Source organism: Bombus fervidus, chromosome 19 (assembly GCF_041682495.2).
Source record: "Bombus fervidus isolate BK054 chromosome 19, iyBomFerv1, whole genome shotgun sequence".
In the NCBI taxonomy this organism is placed as follows: Eukaryota; Metazoa; Arthropoda; class Insecta; order Hymenoptera; family Apidae; genus Bombus; species Bombus fervidus.
In genome coordinates this window covers 2939655-2960681 of record NC_091535.2, presented here as the reverse complement: position 1 = coordinate 2960681, position 21027 = coordinate 2939655, and the positions used below count along the sequence as shown (strand labels likewise).

The following is a 21027-nucleotide window of genomic DNA, read 5'->3' as shown; positions in this document are numbered from 1 at the left end:
GTCGCGTATTTTCTGGTTGAATTTTGCGAGCCCGAGGAGAGTAGCTTTCCTTCTCATCACCTCGTGGCGTTTTTTATCGTTGATTTCAGCACCCTTCGTTTTGCACGATCCTATTTCTCCCGTGTAGTCTTCCTTAAGCTTCAGCTTGTTTCTTAAAATATTTCAAGTTATAAGAATAGAATCTGCACGCTGTATTATTCGCCAATTGCCAATTGGTAGTTTGCAAATATCATCGTTATCGCAGAATAAATAGTCGAGATAAGCCAATGGTGTAAGCATTTGCCGCTTCGACGAATTTGAAATTTGCTCATTTTGCCTTTTGATATTGCACTTTGAATAAATGCGCAAATTGCTTGTAAATCAGCGATGAAACATTCTTTAACCAACTTGCAAGTTGATAATAACGTGAATTTAATTTATGTTAAAGTAATTCAAGACAAACTCTACACCTTTCCTTTTGTATGGACCTGGACATCGCTGTTACAAAGAAAATAGAATTTAGTGAAACAAAAGATATTCTAAATAAGGAGAAGTGCATATTATTGTGCCCTTGAATATAAATTTTGTTTTGGGTTACAAGGTCTAGAAACAAAAGAGCTATAAGCAAATTTCTATTGCTGTTTCTTGTAGCCTTCAGCTAGAGCTGCAAGGTTAACTTTTTGGTAATATCCTTTACTATAAATATATGAACGTATTCTATATCATATTCTATTGTATTGTAACACAGGAAGAGTGAGGATCTGGATCAGCATACAATATACTTATACTTATATCTATACTTATTTCAATATATTTTTCTATTACAAATTCATCCACTCGTTCCTCAATCAGTTAACCTCAACAATACCATACATTAAATTAATAAATAATGATAACCGTTCATTTGGTTTTGACCTCATACGCTATACCTGTACTTATATTTATTTCAATATATTTTTATATTACAAATTCATCCACTCGTTCCTTTCTCAGTCAAGCTGAACAATATCATACATTAAATTAATAAATAATGATAACCGTTTATTTGGTTTTGACCTTATACACTATACCTGTACTTATACTTATTTCAATATATTTTTATATTACAAATTCATCCACTCGTTCCTCTATCAGTTATCCTCAACAATACCATACATTAAATTAGTAAATAATGATAACCGTTTATTTGGCTTTGACCTCATACACTATACTTATACGTATACTTATTTCAATATATTTTTCTACTACAAATTCATCCACTCGTTCCTCTATCAGTTATCCTCAACAATACCATACATTAAATTAGTAAATAATGATAACCGTTTATTTGGCTTTGACCTCATACACTATACTTATACCTATACTTATTTCAATATATTTTTCTACTACAAATTCATCCACTCGTTCCTCTATCAGTTAACCTCAACAATACCATACATTAAATTAATAAATAATGATAACCGCTTATTTGGTTTTAACTTCATACACTATACCTGTACTTATACTTATTTCAATATATTTTTCTACTACAAATTCATCCACTCGTTCCTCTATCAGTCAACCTCAACAATACCATACATTAAATTAATAAATAATGATAACCGTTTATTTGGTTTTGACCTCATACACTATACCTGTACTTATACTTATTTCAATATATTTTTATATTACAAATTCATCCACTCGTTCCTCTATCAGTTATCCTCAACAATACCATACATTAAATTAGTAAATAATGATAACCGTTTATTTGGCTTTGACCTCATACACTATACTTATACCTATACTTATTTCAATATATTTTTCTACTACAAATTCATCCACTCGTTCCTCTATCAGTTAACCTCAACAATACCATACATTAAATTAATAAATAATGATAACCGTTCATTTGGTTTTGACCTCATACGCTATACCTGTACTTATATTTATTTCAATATATTTTTATATTACAAATTCATCCACTCGTTCCTTTCTCAGTCATGCTGAACAATATCATACATTAAATTAATAAATAATGATAACCGTTTATTTGGTTTTGACCTTATACACTATACCTGTACTTATACTTATTTCAATATATTTTTCTATTAAAAATTCATCCACTCGTTCCTCTATCAGTTAACCTCAACAATACCATACATTAAATTAATAAATAATGATAACAATTTATTTGATTTTCACCTCATATACTATACCTGTACTTGTACATATACTTATTTCAATATGTTTTTCTATTACAAATTTATCCACTCGTTCCTCTATCAGTTAACCTCAACAATATAATGCATAAAATTCTAAATAAGGAGAAGTGCATATTATTGTGCCCTTGAATATAAATTTTGTTTTGGGTTACAAGGTCTAGAAACAAAAGAGCTATAAGCAAATTTCTATTGCTGTTTCTTGTAGCCTTCAGCTAGAGCTGCAAGGTTAACTTTTTGGTAATATCCTTTACTATAAATATATGAACGTATTCTATATCATATTCTATTGTATTGTAACACTGAAAGAGTGAGGATCTGGATCAGCATATACTATACCTATACTTATATCTATACTTATTTCAATATATTTTTCTATTACAAATTCATCCACTCGTTCCTTTCTCAGTCAAGCTGAACAGTACCATACATTAAATTAATAAATAATGATAACCGTTTATTTGGTGTTGACCTCGTACACTATACCTATACTTACACTTATACCTATACTTATTTCAATATATTTTTCTATTAGAAGTTCATTCATTCATTCCTCTATCAGTCAACCTCAACAATGTAGAATTGAATTACGAGAACGTGATTTTGGTGGAGAAAATGGCGCTAGTTCGTATCGCGTAGCACGAGTATTCCTATCAACGATGAAAACAAGAAGATGGTCGCATCGTAACTTGCTCGGAATATTAATGCCGTGGCATGTCCGAGATAGGGTGGCCGTGTTTCAGAACCGTTCATTCGATATTGCGCCAACATCCTTTGGATATTGACACTTGATATCCGGCCGACTGCCAGCCTTCCGTGATAACGTAGCCGCTATGCGTAATACCCAATTTAGTTTCCACTTTCCGTACTACCCGACAACTACCTAACTCCATCAACTTTCCCCTTCGCCATCATCGTCTGCGCTATCTTTTATCTGTTCGTGCTCTTTTACAAATTGTTGAAGTGGATCTCACTTCTAGGAAAAATCTGTTATTTAGTTTTTGGCACAACGATTCTCTTTACAGCGGTTTCTTTCGTTTCTGTTATAGTACCGCGAAAAGATGGCCGACATACAGACAACGTCGACGATAAAACGCAAATGCCGATAAACCGAAATGTTCGAAAAACTTCACTAGGCCTAACGGTCCATCAATATATTTCCGCACCGCAGCAGTTGATGTTCAGTTTGCCGTCGGAGAGTCAAGAGTGAATAGTCTCGTTAATCTAGAGTTATGATATCACACTACTGCATTAAGTTCACGTTAAATAATCATCGTTTAATCCACTGCAATAAATCCATTTATCAATACATTATCACATAGGATAGAAACCACTGGAAATCCTAATTTCTAACATTTCCGAATAAAGAATTTCTATAACACATTTATCCACGAGTTTGCTCTTTCTATTCCGAAATATATAAAAATCTCAACACAAATCATCGAATCTTCTTTTTTACTATACTTTACTAATAATTTTCGCGGGAAAGCGAAAACATGTTAGCCTATTGGTTATAGAGCTAACAGCAATGACAATCTCGGTATCTCCGATATATTCGATTACAGGTTGTATATAACGGTAACCAATGGTATTCGAGCGACGGTAGCTCGGCAACGTAGCAGCTGGTTTAATCTGAGACAGATGAACCACCGATACCGTGAGTCGTGTCTCCTTCGCTATTCGTGTTTGCTTCTACCTACTATGTACTATGTCGGAGGTTCCGCGTGATCGATCCTCTCCGCGCGGTTGCTTTCAATCGATAGGCCGCACCGCGCCAAGCTACGTCACATCGTGCCGATCGTTCCAATAAAAATTACTAAAGAATATCGTCCCGATCTCCGACAGGAGAATATCCAGTGACCCAGTTAATTTTACGAGATGCTTTCGACGAATGTTTCGCGAGGGAGGTAGACAATGTAATGGCGCATCGCTAGAATGTCGAACCGATTCGGTTTCTTGAAAGACAGTTGATCACACCGTCGATAATGGAGGTCACGAAAAAATAAGATTCCGCTGGAATTTTATTGCGAATCAGAAGCGGGCCAATCCGTTGGAAGCGGAAAGCCCGAAAACTGGTCGTTAGGAGGATCCCCGAGACCGAAAACGGACACGCCGAAAGAGGAGACGGAATCTCGTTCCGAGAATCTCACGTTTCTGATTGAAGATTATCTTGCCCGATTTTTGCAGAAAAGTATACGCGTATATTCGGCTAATTCTCCATCTGCGCTCTAATAATCTGTAGTGGTACTCGACAACAAAAAACTTTCCAAACATAAGCAAGGTCACGACGAAGCGCAAGTGTCGACAGGCCTAATGGGCCATCGATATCCCTACGGTCCTTCCACGAATAGTTGGAACGAACGCGTACGTAGTGGGGATATTGAGAGATAAAAAAGAAACGAATCGGATCAACAGAACAGTTGAGTTGTGACCGGGAAGCGAGATTGGTCAGTCGAAATCGAGAGTCGTACGTAAAGAGTCAAAAACGAGAATTGTAAATAAATTGTCGCCCGCGCAAATCGCGAGTCGAGACTTGTAACGAAGTCATTAAACGTGCTAATAGTTTACTGTTATGCAAAACGTCGAGTATTTCTTTGGCGCCCTACACGTCCCACAGAAACCACCTCAAGTCCACGACGTAGTAAACATCTTGTCATCTGATTTCAGTAAGCATGGTTCATCGACTTTGTTATTATTCTGATGCTTGAGATTTTGACATTTTGTTTAGAAAGAAACTTCTTGTCATATCAGCAAAGCTGATTTTTCGTTTGTTTATGATGTATTAGGTATATAAAAAGTGATAAAGTGGCAATTTGCAAGTGTGTTATTGGGACAATATTAGTCATAATATGCGTGTAATAATAAAACGTATAATAATAATATACGGGCTTAGCAAGTAAGTGGGAGTCTTGGACAATGGCCGACACGCTGGAGCAATCGACCATTTTATTACGTCCGCCAAGCTGTTGCGCCAATGAGAGGCTGGCAAATTGTCATTTTATCGCTTTTTATATAATAAATTACGAACAAACAGAACATCAGCCTTGCCGCTATGACACGAATTTTTTGGCAACGTAAAATGTTTCCAGTCGGCCTTTGTCCCGGAGGGTTGGCAACAAACACTCATTTTAGCATTCTCAAATATAAAATTAAGGATAAAAGTGGTAAATCAAGTTTACTAAACTGTCACGTAGGAAACGCTCACTGCCTGCTGGATTATAAACCAACAGCTTTGCAATCTATTTCCCGTGATCACCCCGAACCGACTGCTAAACGAATCGGATCCTCTTCCAAATAAATCGTAAAATTCTTGTCGCTCTTTGCACGAAATTAATTGTAAGAATAACGAAAATAAAAGAAAATGGAGAAGAAAATAAGATCTCGGTGTTCGCAGGACTGGGAGCTATGCATTTCTCTGGAGTTGAGCTTGCAGTATCTTCGGATGACGGTGGTTTGTTGGCTGGCTGCGATGTGTCATCATCTTTACGCAACCGTCGCTTCGATCCCGCGTCGCGACGATCCACCATCTTATCTGAAATACAGTCTGTTCGCCTGGGGTGCACCATTGCTCGATCTGGCCATCGCTACTTTCCTACAGATACGTGAGGCGACCGTCATTTGGAACATAGCGGATCTTACACCTTTCAATTGCTGGTATATTTTCTTCTCCCCATCCTATTTTTTATTTTCTCTTTCTTTTTCTCCTACCTTATTTCGTCGATCTCCTACCCATGCTTTCGTCTAAAACGGAAACCTCGAACATTTATCGCAAGCTATTTGCACGTAATTCCAAGAAGTTGCGTTACGGGATTTCAAATATGGCGAGTGGCGCGACGTGACCTGACGATTGCTCATACTTGTAAAAGTTGTAAAATAAAACTTGTAAAAGTTATTACACTGGAATTACGATTCACCGTTTTATGAGGAGAAATCGACACAGAAACGATACCGAAGTGGCGGTCGAACGTGCACGTGAATAGCATTTTCCGAAATAAAATGATCATCGAGGCCAACTAAAATTTGGCATGGCTTGCTCGCTGAAATTTCACGTCGACTATCTTACACCTCGTTTCGGTGGCAAACATATTTTACGCCTTCATGGCTATTACCACCTTAAAAATTCATGCTTTATTTTAACAAGTTCAAGAGAAACTTTTTTAGATTTAACAAAACTTTCCATCATGTTAATTATCGGTTTGTCATGCTACGGCGAGCTCTGCACGAATACTCTGAAATTTAATTTCCCGAATAAAACGATAGCTATAGTTTTGAAACGAATTAAAAACGTCACGATATAGGAATGATGTGATATCGTTTTATCTCGTGTCTGATCTCGTTCCGATTTTCAACTAAATATTCAAAACTCGTTTTCCTATTTCCCTCTTCCGTCGCAGAGCGTCGCGAAATTTTAAGAACGAAATTCTCCAGTTTGAACAATCGTATTTTCATTGTATCTTCTCTGCTATTGTTCTATCGTTTCCTATTTTCAGCTACCGAAAGGCAACTGGAAGAGAGCAATGGAAATGTGATTTTACTCGATTTTCCGTCTCGTAACTATTGAATTTTCGTACGTTTTCCACTGAGTATGACACAGTTCCGGATAAACAGATTGCAATACTAAAATTTGGATGCCAGATGCCTTACAATATTATATTTTGAACGTTCATACTTTGACGCGTTTCATATTATAATTCGGACGTTACTCACACAATATAATCTGTTACAGGTTTCTAGGAACGAAGGCAACGATTTATGCGTACGGCTTGCCAGTGGTCCTTCTGCTTCTTTCCGCCGGCTACTATCTAATCAAAGCTGCGATTGTGTCCAGGTACACTGTTTTTCACCAAAAGTACGCGTAGTTTCGAAATAAATATGCGGTTTAGGAAAAATTGTGTTAAAAAGTGTACGGTAAGAAAGAAACGTATGGTGTATTCACTGGTTACGAGTGCTTGTTCGGACTGATTTCCATTTAGCGACCATGTATAATTCAGTGGAGCGAATCCAGTCTTCTCTCAAGTTTATTTACTATTAATCTTTCAACGGCCAACAGCGCATCCTTCGCACTAGTACAATACGTATCGATCTACGGATCGACACGAAAAATGTGGCACTCCCCTCCGAGCGTAGAGACGTAGAGACCTGTGTGTGACGTGTAAATGTATCGTCCTTAGCAACGAGATATCTCGTCGTAATTTACAACATTCATTCGCGGCCATTTTGATCGAACCAGAGTTGAGCATCGTTCGCATTGTCTTGAATAAATATTTTTCTTGTGATAAGATAATTATCCAAACAAATTCTGTATTAGTCGAATATTTTATCTGGGTAATAATTATTTGTTATTAGTAACAAAATTGTTTTCTATATGTATTCGAATAATGATTATAAAATTATTCGAATAATAATACGAATAATTGTATGTGTACTTAATTTGATAAAGATACTAGTACAATTTTTACTATTAATTTACCAAATGACTAAACTATGGAACAATATTCTATTATGACATTTGAGAAAAATTAATTATAATAGCCAATACTATAACAATTGGACAATGAAGCTCGAAAATATACATATAAAATACGTATAATATATAAATATTTATATTACAATATATAATTTTATTCGAATAAATTCTTATTTAAGTATGTTATTCAATTCAATTTTTATTCAGATAAATTCTTATACGAATAATCTCCTCGAATAAATTCTCATTCGGACAAATACTTATTCAACTGAATATTTGTTCATCAGTGACGAATAAAATTTTAATCCTAGTATTTATTTATTATCTGTTATTCGAATAAAATTCTGCTCAATAATATTTCCTGTTTTGATAAAAAACGATTACCGAATATTTTGGCGAATTTCTTTTGTGCAGATACACGTGCAGCATGCAACTGGAAATTAAGCAACGCGAGAAGATGAAGAGAAGGAGAGCGTTGCAAATTGTTCTGTTTTTAAAAGTGTGTATAATAGTGGGTCTCATAGCTGGGTGCGGAGTGGCGTCCAGGGTGTGGAAAGTCCCTTTCCTCTGGGCTGTATTCTGTACCGGACATTCTTTACAGGTAAAATAATAATTGTCTAATAAATACTATAACTTGCGGAAGATACATCTACGACTTTGCTATCTAACTGGAATATCTAACTGGAAAGTTCTAGTTACAGTCTTCTACTAGAATTCGATAAAACGGAACGTGCGGCTTTGACCTACGATTAGTTTTGTTTGAAAAGCAATCTTCTTATCGGTTTCTGGCTGCCAAGTTTCTTCTTTCCTATAGTTCGATCAAGTCCGATTTCGCGATTATCGAGATTTATATAGTTTGAATAAAACAAAATCGATCGACCGATTGCAAGGTAAAAAAGCGCGTAACCGTGCGATAAACAGCAAGTGGAAGTTCTCTCGATAAAAGTCACGTTGGAAGTTTCCATCAATAGCCACTGGAGGCTCTAGTCGAGTCGAGTTTGGTCTTAAACGGTTATTCGATGACATTTTCTTCGTATGCGGTCCGAGTATCAAATGTTTTCTACATAGAGACTTTTCCATATGGAAGAACGATCGAACGATGGAAGACGACCCTTGCCTCTCTTCCACATACTTTTTTCTAATCGAATATTCAATTCCCTTCGCCTCGATTATTCTTTTCTTGTCTACGTTGCGCCATTTTATCTTACGCTTTTTGCCCTTCCACTTTCTTTTTGCATGGACTTATAACCTACAATTTGCTCGCGCCGCATTACGACGCGTTTTACCGTTATTCGGTAAGTTATCGCTTTACAATTAGCTTCAGCGACTTAATACATACGTATACATATGTCACACATATATAAAAAAGTTGGTTTGTTAATAATTTCTGTGCAAGTGCGGTAGTTGGTATTCCTCCGTCAAAGATTTACGCGCTTCAACAAAATGAAAACGTGTATTATTAGACAGTTCGAAATGCATTTACTTAAGGTAATTTCTCAGAGAGAATGCTTTGAAATATCAGCAAAGGATGGTTGAAAATCGGGGTATGTGAGCTTCAGGGCAAACGCTCGGTAAATGCGGAAACGTCCGTACCATAACGAAAGCGAATTATTCATATGAAACGAAGCGGATGCCTCTACTTGATCTCATGCGCAAAAGAGATATGTAGTTGTAGTTGCAATTGGAGTTAGCGTTTTTTGGTGTCAGAAGATACCCCGTGAAAGAAAAGTCGTAAAATTTTCATAGCGAACAAAATATCGCCTCTGGCTGGTAACAACATTTTTTATTTGCAAGTTTCGCGTGACAGTAGCAGCAAGGGAATGAAAGCGAAACGCAAATACGTCGTTGAAAAAATAGATTTCCACGAATTGTTTTTGATATTGCAGGGTAACTCGAATATTTTTGAATTAGTTTTGACGATAAAAGACAATTATCACGTAGATTAAAAAATTGTACGTGTATTTAACATTCCATTGGAATTGGACGTTCGTTCATCGAATGAAACTCTTGCCAACTTTATCGAGCGATCCGACGGAATTAAAATCTTTTCAGCTATTTGCTACTTAGACGAACAATAAAGTTATTCAAACGAACGATTCAAAGGCATATCGAATGAAACGGTCGTCCTTCTATTCTCAGCAGACTTTCCCGGACGATATTCCACTTTTGGTTTTTAGCTGTTTTAACGTTTTCCTGGAAAGCGTGGGCGATGCACGTAAGTATACGTCTCCACTAATTGCTAGTAGGATCGATTTGTCTTCGCGTTCGGTCTGCCAATCGAGTAAGTTCGAATTCAGCACCTACAATTTTTCCGATTCTCTTGAGATTCGCAGTCTCTATCGGTAACGTTAAATATCACACGTGTATCCCATTTCTGCTTTCTTTTCTTTGCATGGATGATCCATTGACCGATCGATACGGCAGGGACTAGTTGTAGCGCTATCCGTCGCGTGCAACTGCAGAGTTTTGAAAATCTACACCAGGAAGTCGTACAAGCAACCAAAACAACAGGTAAATTTCTATCCTCTCTATTTTTCTTTTCTCTATTCCCCAAAAGGTGCCTAATTTTTGAAAACCGCTCATTTCGATCTGTGTTTAGTTTGTTATAGTCCGACAGCTAACGACAGATTTGTTTGACTCATTTTCTTAACTTTGTAAAACTGTTTTTCATAGTGAATATGTTTTCTTAGTTGGTGTCTGCCGTGCGAGTGACAGAACGATTTCAATCTGATTCATTAAAATAACTCCTGATTCTAGTCTAGAAAAAGTTTGTCGTGCTCTTCGTAGCCTTCGTGGTTTGTGACGCGCCTCGTCTCTCCAGGTGGCTGATAGACTTTGTCTTGCAGATAATGTAGTAGAGCGACCTTATCTGAACATTTATTTCATGATCATAGTTGAGAAAAGTTATTTCGGCGTCGTTAATGATCTTAGTCAACGACACTATCCTTTTACACATAGTTGAAACATTCCTGTTGAGAGTCTTTTTAGAAAATTGCTATTTTCTTTATTTATATATAGTACCAAAATAATAGAATAACGTTAAAAAAAAAAATGTTAATAAAATCGCCTAAAATTTCTGTCGCTGGCTTGCGAATTATTTCGATACGATAATAGCTAGGGAAAATACTTGAATTTAAACAAGCTGAAATTGCCCGCAAGTAACCTCTGACTATAGCGTCATAACTTGTCGATACGAGATTTTCAGTCGACTTGAATTATTCGATGTTTAAAAATAGATTTCATCGTGTGTTCATTTCGTTTCGGTATCTGGCCGGTAACATCACATTGCCGCGCAGAATCAAACGAATTTTATCCAGGCACTGCTATATCGTCGTTAATCGATATTAATCTTTCACAGTGATTTCACGCGCGATTCGAACGTATCCAGCGAACGAATCGTGTTAAGCGTCGAAATGTAACAAACGTATCGCAACACCGTTTATTTTTACAGATCGCGCATTCTAGTAGCAGCAGCATGCAACTTCTAGCGCCTGCACCAGATCCGGTCTAGATCGACGAATTTTCGGCTACGTTTGCAGACGAAGCCACCAACAAAGATGAAAATAAAGGGCCACCGAAACAAAGGATTTCCATTATATTTTTCATCCAAACGTATCTCTCGCTCTCTCCGAAATGATTCTCTAGTGCAGCGACATCGGTTCGAGAGATATTCTTCTCCTTCTATTACATTTACGAAACTAAGACATATTTCAAACAAAATCGATTTTCATTTGCTGCTCGAGAACGGTTGAAAACACTGGAAAAATATCAAACGTTTAAAGCTAAATATCACCGTGAACTTTGACGATTTTCTGCTGTGCTGTTTTCTTGGGTCAAAGATTTATTCGATTATAGGGGGAAAAAGCACGGACAAGGAGAGAGTTCAGGAGAAACGACCTCGGACGTGAAGAAAAAGAAACGGCGAGAGAACACTCTCGTAATTTACCTTAAATTACGTTTTCCGCTTTCCGGTGGCCGCGTTTAAAGCCTGCGAGCCGAACGCGCTTGAGTAGAGGCTTTTCGTGGTAGGAAGCGGTAGCGAATATCGCGCGCCGTTCCAAACCAGCGGAACTGGAAAGATCAAATTTCATGAGTCTATCGCGTCAGTGGCCACTGGACGCAAAGAGATTATGTCGAGATAGTCGCGTCAATGTATCGCGTCGTCGTTGATATCACAAGTCGAATGCCACGCTGTAAACGGCATCGCTCCGCACTACTTCGCACAATTTCACCAGATTGGAAGTAAACGTACGAGTAACTTTTAACATATCCGCGATGTCGCCTCTCGTCGCATAAACACGAATGCCTCTTTGTTTTGCCTTATTTTTCGAACCATTTTACGAAACTACTTTATTTTCTCGATCTTCGTAAGAAAGAGTAAATCGCGTAGAACCACCAACGAATCAATTAGCGCCAACGAACAGAGGGTAAATCATGCGGCATTACCGACCGTGCATTTCGGTAATGCGAGTATTTGCTCGTTATGGAGAAAATCGGAACAAAAGATGAAAGATCGATCCAATATGAAAGGAACGGTGGCGCGGTGCATTCGGAAGTGCGTTCGGGAGCGCGTTTCCAGCGGTTTTGTAGCTGTCATTCCCCTGCGATGTAATTAACACTTGGTAATCACCTATGCGATCACGTTAGTACACCTAACCACCAGCACTCTGTAAATGTAAACGTATGTAGTTATGAGGAAATAAATATTTTGAAATCCAATAGAAATTGTGGAATACCGATGCACATCGGTCCGTGAATAATTTCCCTAGTTAATCGACCGCTTCGTCGACTAGTTGTGGCTAGTCGAGAAACAAGATCCGTTTGTTAAACTAATTACCGATTTCGTTACGACCACGCCACGGCCCCCTACGTCCAGTTTCCCTATTCCATCTCGAAATCAATGCCGTCACCGCTCTAATTGCAAGGACAATTAATTTACGCGAGCTCGCCGCAATTCGTTATCGTAATCTCGATAATTGCGTGAATTACACAGAACAGGAAATTCTCTCGGAGATGGTAAGCATCTAATACGTATCTATTTGTGAACTGTAAACACTGAAAAGCGAAGTTTCACCTACAACGAACGCATCCGGTCTGTACCGATCGGCGAATAAACACGAACACCATCACCAGTGAAATAGTAATCGCCAAAGATTCTAATTACGGATATACATACTTGGTATGCTTGTGTCTCGTGCTTCTGCCAACCAATGAACAACGACTCAACTTTCGGTCAAATATTAACAACTTTATGTGAAAAGTCCGCAGAAAATGGCATCATTCTTCTCATTCGCGGTGACGTTATCGATTAAATCAAACGTTGTAACTTTCATTAACTAACGCGCTCTTATCGTTAACGAAAGTCGTGTTATTGCGTTCAAATTTCTATCACTTTCTTTGCTCTTAATTTTCTCAATTTCGCACAAAATATTCAACGAGAAAATGTCAAACTCGCGAAAGAAATCCGTCGCGTTGATTGCCATGTCGATAATCACTCGCGTTTCATAGGATTCGTGCGTTCAAAAGTTTAAACCAAAAGCGTAAAATATTTTAAAAGCCTCTCTAAGGACATATCTTTATGATCAGAAAAGGAAACTGTATAACCGATGTAAACGTGCCACGACCGACCGATGAAAACACCGTGTCATGTCTCGCTGTCTCGCCTAGCTATCTGACATTTAATTATCGAGAAGCAGCGCGATGGCCGATGCAGCGAGCCGCACCCCTTTCCGCTCGTTCGTTCGTAAACAGTTTCTTTTTATCTTGTCGTCAACGCGACACGATGCGACTCGTGCCAAACGCTCCTATTCGATTCTTTGTATAAACGTTGCCATTCCGTACGCCTGTTCCAAGATTCGTACAAGTACATATCTGCTATAGAATAATTTTTTAACTATTTGAAAGCATTCGAATATCGGAACGATTTTGCAACTATCTTTCTCGTTTATCAACCCGTCTTTCTATCGGTTCTTTTTTTATTTCGAATAACGATGGCAAATGTAGTAAAAGGACGAAATGAAAAACACATTTCTTGCAAAAAGCCGAAACAGAATTCAAATTGGTAGATCAGTCGACCAAACCATACAGATAAGAAGCAAAGATGACTCATAAGTAGAGAAAATATAGAAGAAACGAAAAGGCATTAAAATACCGGTCCACGATTGTTCGTAATAGCGAGCGGAATGTCTCGTTTCCACTGAAACAATTTCGAACAACCTTTTATTGCTATTCCATGTTTCTTGAAAAAGTTGTCGCATAATGCTTCAGTGTGGATAGAATGTTTCTATAAGTTGCTGTTTGTTGAAAATGTCTTGGAATATAGCGACGAGAGATAGCAGAAATTTTTTCGTTATTGCTTCAGTGAAAATGAGGCCTAACAATCATGCGCTCGTCCATCGAAGTCAAGGCCAACCTAAGTAGATATCTGTTATATGTATAGCTAGGTCTGTGGATCATCAAAAAACGCGCAGATCAACAATATTACACGAAATAAAGGTTAATTGATTTTGACGCAGAGACAACGTAGACGTCGAACAAGAAAGAAGTGAATTTTCATTAGAAACACAGCGGGCGCATTAATTTGAACGCCTGTATATGTATACATACGTTCACGAATGAAAATATTGAAACACTCTTTAAAACAAAATAACTTTCTAAAAATTAGACCAAACGACTTGAATCTTTTTTAGAAATAAAAGGACTAGTTTACTAGATGATGCATAAAAAAATTTTGAAAAAATAGTGAAGGTCACTTTTTACAACTTCTTTATCTGAGTCTGTAATGAAAATTTAAAAAAGTATACTTTATAGATTTATGTTAATTATATATGTGCTAAATCGAATGCTATAAGCTACAAACGGTTAAAACTGATGAAAATTGCAGTTTTCTACGACTTTAGGCCTATATCTGAAATAAATCTATATTTTTGTTCATTTTTTGATGCCTATTGCTTATTTCTATATTAAAAATTTTCAGCATGTGTACGTATAGCTGACATAACCCTCCATAATATGTTACTTAAATTTTCATTACAGGCCCAGATAAAAATGTTAGTAAAAAGTGACCTCTATTATTTTCTTCGCATTTCCAATCAACTGCAGTTTAGAAAAAAAAAAAATTTTACTCATCAAGTCGTTTAACTCTAATTTTTAAAAAGTAATTCTGTTTTAAAGGCTGTGCCAATACTGTATGTATGTATATATGTAAGCATGCATGTATGTATGTATGTATCAAAAAAGTAGAGTACGAACGATGAATAATCCGATTAAACACGAAATTCGTATTACACTTGGGAATAAACACAACGAATAAAGAGTTAACAAAGCAACAAAGGTTTCCTTCGTTTCGTCGAATCGTAGATTACTTGCCATAAACACCCGATACCCATTCTCTTCTTTTAGAATTTTTTCAATGATTTTGTAACTTAATTAAAAAAATAACAATAGTTAAAAAATTGTTCTTCGTGTAAATTTCTCTGTAGTAACAAATTGATGGTAACAATCATGTTTTTATAGTTCTTGTTTGGATATAAATAGAATTTCTACTATTAAACGAGAACAAGCATGATAACGCTTTCCTCCTTTTTTTTTTTTGCTTTGTTTCCTTTTAAAATATATTCGATTTTTCTTTTCCGTTATTACAATCTGTTTTAGAGTTCATTATTTTTAAACAAATTCTGTGAATAATCCGAATTATTGGTTCTGCACGCATTTTTCTTTCTTTCACTTTTAAATTCGCGGTATTTGTAAAGCGCTACGATCTCGCCATCTAGTGACTAAACGCAATCGATTAAATAGTGAAATCGACATTGTTGACTGTTGATAATTACGATAGCAAGAACTGCATTCAACATCGAACGATACGATAACGTTATGCTTAAAATTTGTTTATTTGTCATGATAATCTTTTCTCCGTTTTTATAGGCAATATTTAATATCCGTGAGAAATATTTATACTCTCGTAAAATACTTTTAAAAAAGATATCGAATTTTATCAGAATTAATATACTGATTGTACAAAATCATTGTCTTCCATCCTGATTTCTATTCATATTTACAGCTCCAGCTCTGAAACGATTGTTCAACTTAAATACAATTTATCTATGAAAATCTCTAAATTCAATTTATAGAGACGCTATAAATTTCTCGACGATGAAAACGAACATATCGTTCGTGTAATTTGTATACCACGTCTATTAAGCGAAGCATATACCGTTTTTATATCTCATTTTATATCTGTTCACAAATAGATTTATCGATAACGACTTTTTAAATTATTTCTCTTCTCCTAGATATCTGCGAGATCTGACACATCACATTTCGATAAATATATTTTTGATGATTTTTCTTTCTTTTCGAATTGTAAATTTGTTAAATTTTCGTCAAATTGTAGTACAGATTGTATCAAACGGTTAAATTTTACACATACTCGCACACATCGTTTCGAATTGAATTATCCAAATACGATCAAAGAACAATAAATGTACAGTAATATAAAAACGTCTATTGGTGTCGACTACCGAGAATGACAAATATTAAACTTAAGTTTTCAATAATCTATTTTTCTCAACTGATTATCGTTCACCGCGAGTTATTCATGTAAAAACATGATTCTTTTGAATTTCTCAAATCAAAAAAGAACTTCCTTTAGCTATTTTTTATAAGAGCTGAAGTATAAGGTTCAGGCTGATAAGAATTCTCTAATTTATAACAAGAATAATACACAGCTAAAATAGTAAATATATATAATATATATATATATGCGTATGTATATGTTTATGTATATATACACATACGTATCGTAAAAATTCTAATATCGAACCTCGTAGACACTTTTTCTCATAAATGCTAATCATTTACATACTTATGTATAGATAAAATAAATGTACCGTTTACTCTCTCTCTCTCGTAAAAAGGACTAAATGTTCTAATTTATAACGTAATATGTATCATAAAGATTCGTGTTTAACTGAATTAGTAAAAAATATGTTTCAGCTATACTTTCTATATTTTCTATAACAGATGTTCACGCTGACACATGTCGTTCCAATCCTTCACGCTACCACGTCGAAGATAAGATCAATTGCCACACACGAAGCTTAACCTTAACTATATACACGCGTATCGCATTTGATTTTAATCTCTCACGAAAAGCGACGCTTTGTCTCGTCGTGCTACTTACAAGAAAAAGAAAAAATACATGGAATGGCAAATCCTATTTTCCCTTACAATACAAGTAATTATTAGAAGCAAGCAACTTAGCTAAAACCATTTTCTTTTCTACCTTTTTTCTTTTTCTTTCTTTGTTTACAAACTCTATCAATTATCTGAATAACGCTTGAGTTAGAAATAAACTCAATAAATTATTTTAGAATTTGTCCGAAAATTTTTCAACAAATATCAAGGAAGAGGAGAAGGATAAAGTTATTTTACATTCGCGTGATCTAAAAGATATGTAAGCGCGATCAAAACAAACTGCTTCTTTAATTGCACACATGTTCGAGCGTTTAACGATTAGATTTATCATTCCATTTCTGTATTTCGTTAAAACCTGTAGACCTTTTAATTATATATAGTTCAATGAATTATATAATCTATCTGTACATTCACAACCGTTCAAATACACAATAATATCAACATATTTAATATTGGACCATTAAATGAAAAGAAAACGGTGCTTAATAAAAAGATTTACATTCATTACAGAACATCGACGGGCAGCGAAATTGTATTATAAAAAAATACATATGCATAAATTTATCATACAATATTTTTGTTCTTTTTCATTTTCTTTTTTTTTCAATTTGAACGATAGAAAGAAAGCATATCCTATTAAAGTGTTAGTTGCCAAATACAAAAGAAACTGAAAATATGAAAAATCGAAAAACCGGTTGTTATTAGTAACACTGTACGAGGAAGGAGAATTGATATCACGTCACGACGCGTTTCTCAGAAATTTTATTTCTGCATACCATGAAAAAAGAGAAATCGTTTCACCATAATTCTCATATATTCCATTTCATTCAGTCATTATTTATATAAGATAAGGTATTACAGTAATTTACTATGTACGAATTAATTTTAGCTACTTCCATATCAGATCTGAATTGAAGACTGGTGTTTAAAGACTCCGGCCTCAGCTCTGATTTGAAAACAACTTGTCTATATAAGTCCATATTAAATATATTTTACAATAATATTATCATTGTACATGAACAACGTACGCTCTACACCTTGTTTTTGCATCGTAAACTAATCAGTGCACGAGTAATTTTACTCTTTATCGAAGTAAAAGTACATGAGAACAACTACTTTATGGTACACCCAATACCATTCAATACATTAATTAAACATATATTTATCCTGGCAATAAATGTATAGCAAAAACATATCTCAATATTTCGTCTGTGAATTAAAAAGGAAAATAATACTCGTGTACGCTGATTAGAATAACGATCGGCAAGAAGGTGTCAATTTGTTAAAATAGACGAGGGGACTGGATTTGTAACCCCAATGTGTGCGCCGCCCTGGTACCTGCTACAGTAAAAGCAATATTTTATAACAAATTCTTTGCTTTTAAACAAGCTATAATTACGTTTTGACAATGCTCTCTATGATTCAATTTGCTTTCTAATCATGTACTGACATTATTAAAATTTATAAAAATCTATACAAGTTTTATGCCATTCATACTTCGTGTTATTAAATAATTTTATATTATGTACTCTTATACTAATCGAAAAGACTGAGAATGCATGGAAGGACAATATATCTCCTGTCTCATATGTCATGACCAACGATAATACATATAGTTATGAAATTGTATACTTATAATTAATGCACATTTTTATATTCGTTAGCAATAATTACAGTTATTTGCACATCCATAAAAGTTCAGGAGTGTAAATACATGAAAATAGTTATATATTTTTCTTGTAACACTCATACATTCTCATTCCTTTCCACTTTATTCAACCAAAGTCTAACCAATGCTAATGACGAGTCAAAGAATCAATTGTAAAAAAAAGTGCTTACATGAAGTTGGTAAACAGACGAAAGGAGGTTATTCCTTATTTTCTTCTGTAGTAGTAGCATTAGAAGGATTTTGAGACTCTGATGAAGATGAAGGTGGTGCCTCTGTTGTTGTGTCTGTTGCATCTTGACTCGAATCCGAGCTATCCTTTATGTCTTCTTCCTTTTTCTCTTCACTGATACTAGAACTCTTGCTTTCTTCTGCGAAGCTTTCCGATTCTTCTGTAACTTTTTCCTCCTTGAAATTAGAGTCAAGCGCTTTTTCAGAAGCCTCTTTACTTTCAGTTTTCGCAACACTCTTGTCCTCGTTATCCGCCAATTTTTCTGTTTCCTCTTTGTGTTCATCCACATCCATTTTCATAGATTCCTCCTCAGAATGCTTTTCGCTTTTATTGTTAGCTGCTTCTTCATCTGTATTATTGTCATTATTTTTCTCTTGCCGTTTAGGACGCCCGCGTCCACGACCAGTGCCTTTTGTTGATGTATCCCTTTTCTCTTTTTTGGGTGGAGATGGCACAGGTGTTGATGAGGTTAGGCCTCGTGCTGAACTACGTGTGCGCCTCCTCCCTTCAACTTCTCCAACAGATGCATTTAAATCCTGCAATAGGAGATCACCCACTATTAATCATAACTCTGAATGCAGCATAATCCAAATAGCATCTTACAACAAATCTGCTTCTTACAACAATAATGAAAATTTTAAAATACGACTAAAATGGATAGCATACTTTACTACCCACACAGTTAAACAATAACATGATTTCTTTTTGTAATTTAGTCTATGCCTATTTATTTTTACTCTAGCGAAATAATATAAAAATTCATGTTATTTGTAGATATCTTTACTACAACTATAATGTAAAAGTGAGATCAAACACAGATATGTGAAAAGACATGATACTACATATATATCAATAATTAGAGTAACAACAAAGAATCAGCTATTCAATCTAAAAAATATGAATGACTGTTCATAATTGGCGGTTACGACGTGTATTAGCGGGAAATCCTCTGTCTCCCTCCCCCACCTGAGAGAATTCCCCTTGCCCCTACTCCAGCCCTTTGTATCCCCACTCTTAACACCCTTTTCCTCACGTAAGCAAACAATATTTACGTGCAGACTAAATGGAGGGAAATAATAAAGGGATGAAATCTTGATTCTTTGAATTTTCGGAACATTTACAAATTTTTGAACAAACCTAATTCTCATCGTGTAATCTAATTTTAAGAAAATAAGGAAAGTACATAAACAGAAAAGAATAAAGAAAGGAAGGTATAAACGAAGAAAAAAAAAAACAGAACGCACCTTTGTGACTCGCTCTCCTTCTTGAGCCAATCTTTCTAGTGTAGAGAGTCTTTTCGTGCCTCCTCGTTTATTTTTCGTTGGACTTGGTTTCTCCTCTGCTGAATGATCCTGAAAATAAAAAATTGCTGCATTTTAAGAAGATTCGATGAAATATATAAAAATGCATCGCCTCGTAATTGTAATCATAACTTAATGTAAACTAATGAAAACAAATTGAATGGTAAACGATTTAAAGATTATGTCGAACTAACAGAAAAACGTATAAACGTGATGATAATTACACCCGTGATAAGATTATCGAGAACCGTTGAACTATATGAGAATACATAGCACGTTTATTTAAGTTTCCCGCCATTTTGCCAAGTCGATATGTATTTCTAGCGTCGTAGTCTCGAACAATGTTCCTAAAAGAGAGCAAGTTTTCGTGGAAAACCGTATGACATACAGTCTTGGAATCAAAATCTATTTCCCGCCTTTTTTTGTACAGGCTTATTGCCATTAACCAGCGACTCCCTTCGTCACGAGAGTTACAAATAAAAAACATCCACCATCTTTGCTAATGAAGGACAAACGGCGCAGCTTTGAAAAATCACTGAGCCTGTAGCTACGCGGTATGAAGCGTCCGTGCATTTTAGCTGTATAGTTTCGTGTCTCACGTAATCACTTTTCAAACGACATTTCTTTATCGTAGCACAAGCTATTCTATCGAATTTTCGAGAGAACGAGCGTCTCTTCGTATTTCAGGGGCGCAACACGCCGCCTTAGCATGAAAACTCGGCTTGATGAAGATATTTCTCGTGCTTCCCTCTGCTTACCTTTGACACATCCTCGATATTGTTATCGTTCTTGCTCTCCGCCTTGATCTCCGACATTTCTTCGCAACTGAATCACTCAAAAACACTGGAAAAACCACAATTTCTCAACAAGAATTCGTGCTGAACCCGGTCGCACTGTTTATACGATAAGCAAAGATGGCGGTTAGCGTGGGTCACGTGATACATCGTCAAACGCAGAGCGGGAGTTCAGAGCGCCGCCTTGCGATT

General features: G+C 35.8%; 2 protein-coding genes and 1 long non-coding RNA gene across 8 annotated transcripts in view; 1 reads left to right on the top strand and 2 right to left on the bottom strand.

Annotated features, from left to right (window-relative positions):
• LOC139996823 (adhesion G protein-coupled receptor E3) overlaps positions 1 to 12372 on the top strand; it is a 76115-nt gene extending 63743 nt beyond the window's left edge. For 5 of the 6 annotated variants that reach the window (XM_072021344.1, XM_072021345.1, XM_072021343.1 and 2 more), the window contains 5 exons: positions 5575 to 5834; positions 6907 to 7008; positions 8062 to 8248; positions 10072 to 10158; positions 11099 to 12372. In XM_072021344.1, the coding sequence (XP_071877445.1) occupies positions 5575 to 5834; positions 6907 to 7008; positions 8062 to 8248; positions 10072 to 10158; positions 11099 to 11158 (696 nt within the window). In that variant the 3' untranslated portion in view covers positions 11159 to 12372. The remainder of the gene's footprint in view (positions 1 to 5574; positions 5835 to 6906; positions 7009 to 8061; positions 8249 to 10071; positions 10159 to 11098) is intronic. The other variant, XM_072021346.1, reaches the window with a different exon arrangement.
• LOC139996851 (uncharacterized) lies at positions 1327 to 5575 on the bottom strand. The gene is made up of 2 exons (XR_011802408.1): positions 2526 to 5575; positions 1327 to 2177 (listed from the first exon to the last, which is right to left on the bottom strand). It is a non-coding gene; the product is annotated as an uncharacterized lncRNA (long non-coding RNA).
• Positions 12373 to 16635: 4263 nt separating the features above from the next.
• On the bottom strand, positions 16636 to 20985 carry LOC139996825 (uncharacterized). The gene is made up of 4 exons (XM_072021349.1): positions 20800 to 20985; positions 19985 to 20092; positions 18682 to 19276; positions 16636 to 18183 (listed from the first exon to the last, which is right to left on the bottom strand). Exons 1-3 carry the CDS (start codon positions 20854 to 20856, stop codon positions 18710 to 18712), a joined length of 732 nt encoding a protein of 243 aa, XP_071877450.1. The 5' UTR covers positions 20857 to 20985; the 3' UTR covers positions 16636 to 18183; positions 18682 to 18709.
• Between the last annotated feature and the right edge of the window lie 42 nt (positions 20986 to 21027).

Bases quoted from the DNA above. Each gene is read 5' to 3' on its own strand.
- LOC139996825 (XM_072021349.1), bottom strand. From the start codon at position 20,856: ATGTCGGAGATCAAGGCGGAGAGCAAGAACGATAACAATATCGAGGAT. The intron at 20,093-20,799 runs GTAAGCAGAGGG...TTTTATTTTCAG, and splicing joins ATATCGAGGATGTGTCAAAG to GATCATTCAGCAGAGGAGAA. The intron at 19,277-19,984 runs GTGCGTTCTGTT...CTCCTATTGCAG, and splicing joins AAGGAGAGCGAGTCACAAAG to GATTTAAATGCATCTGTTGG.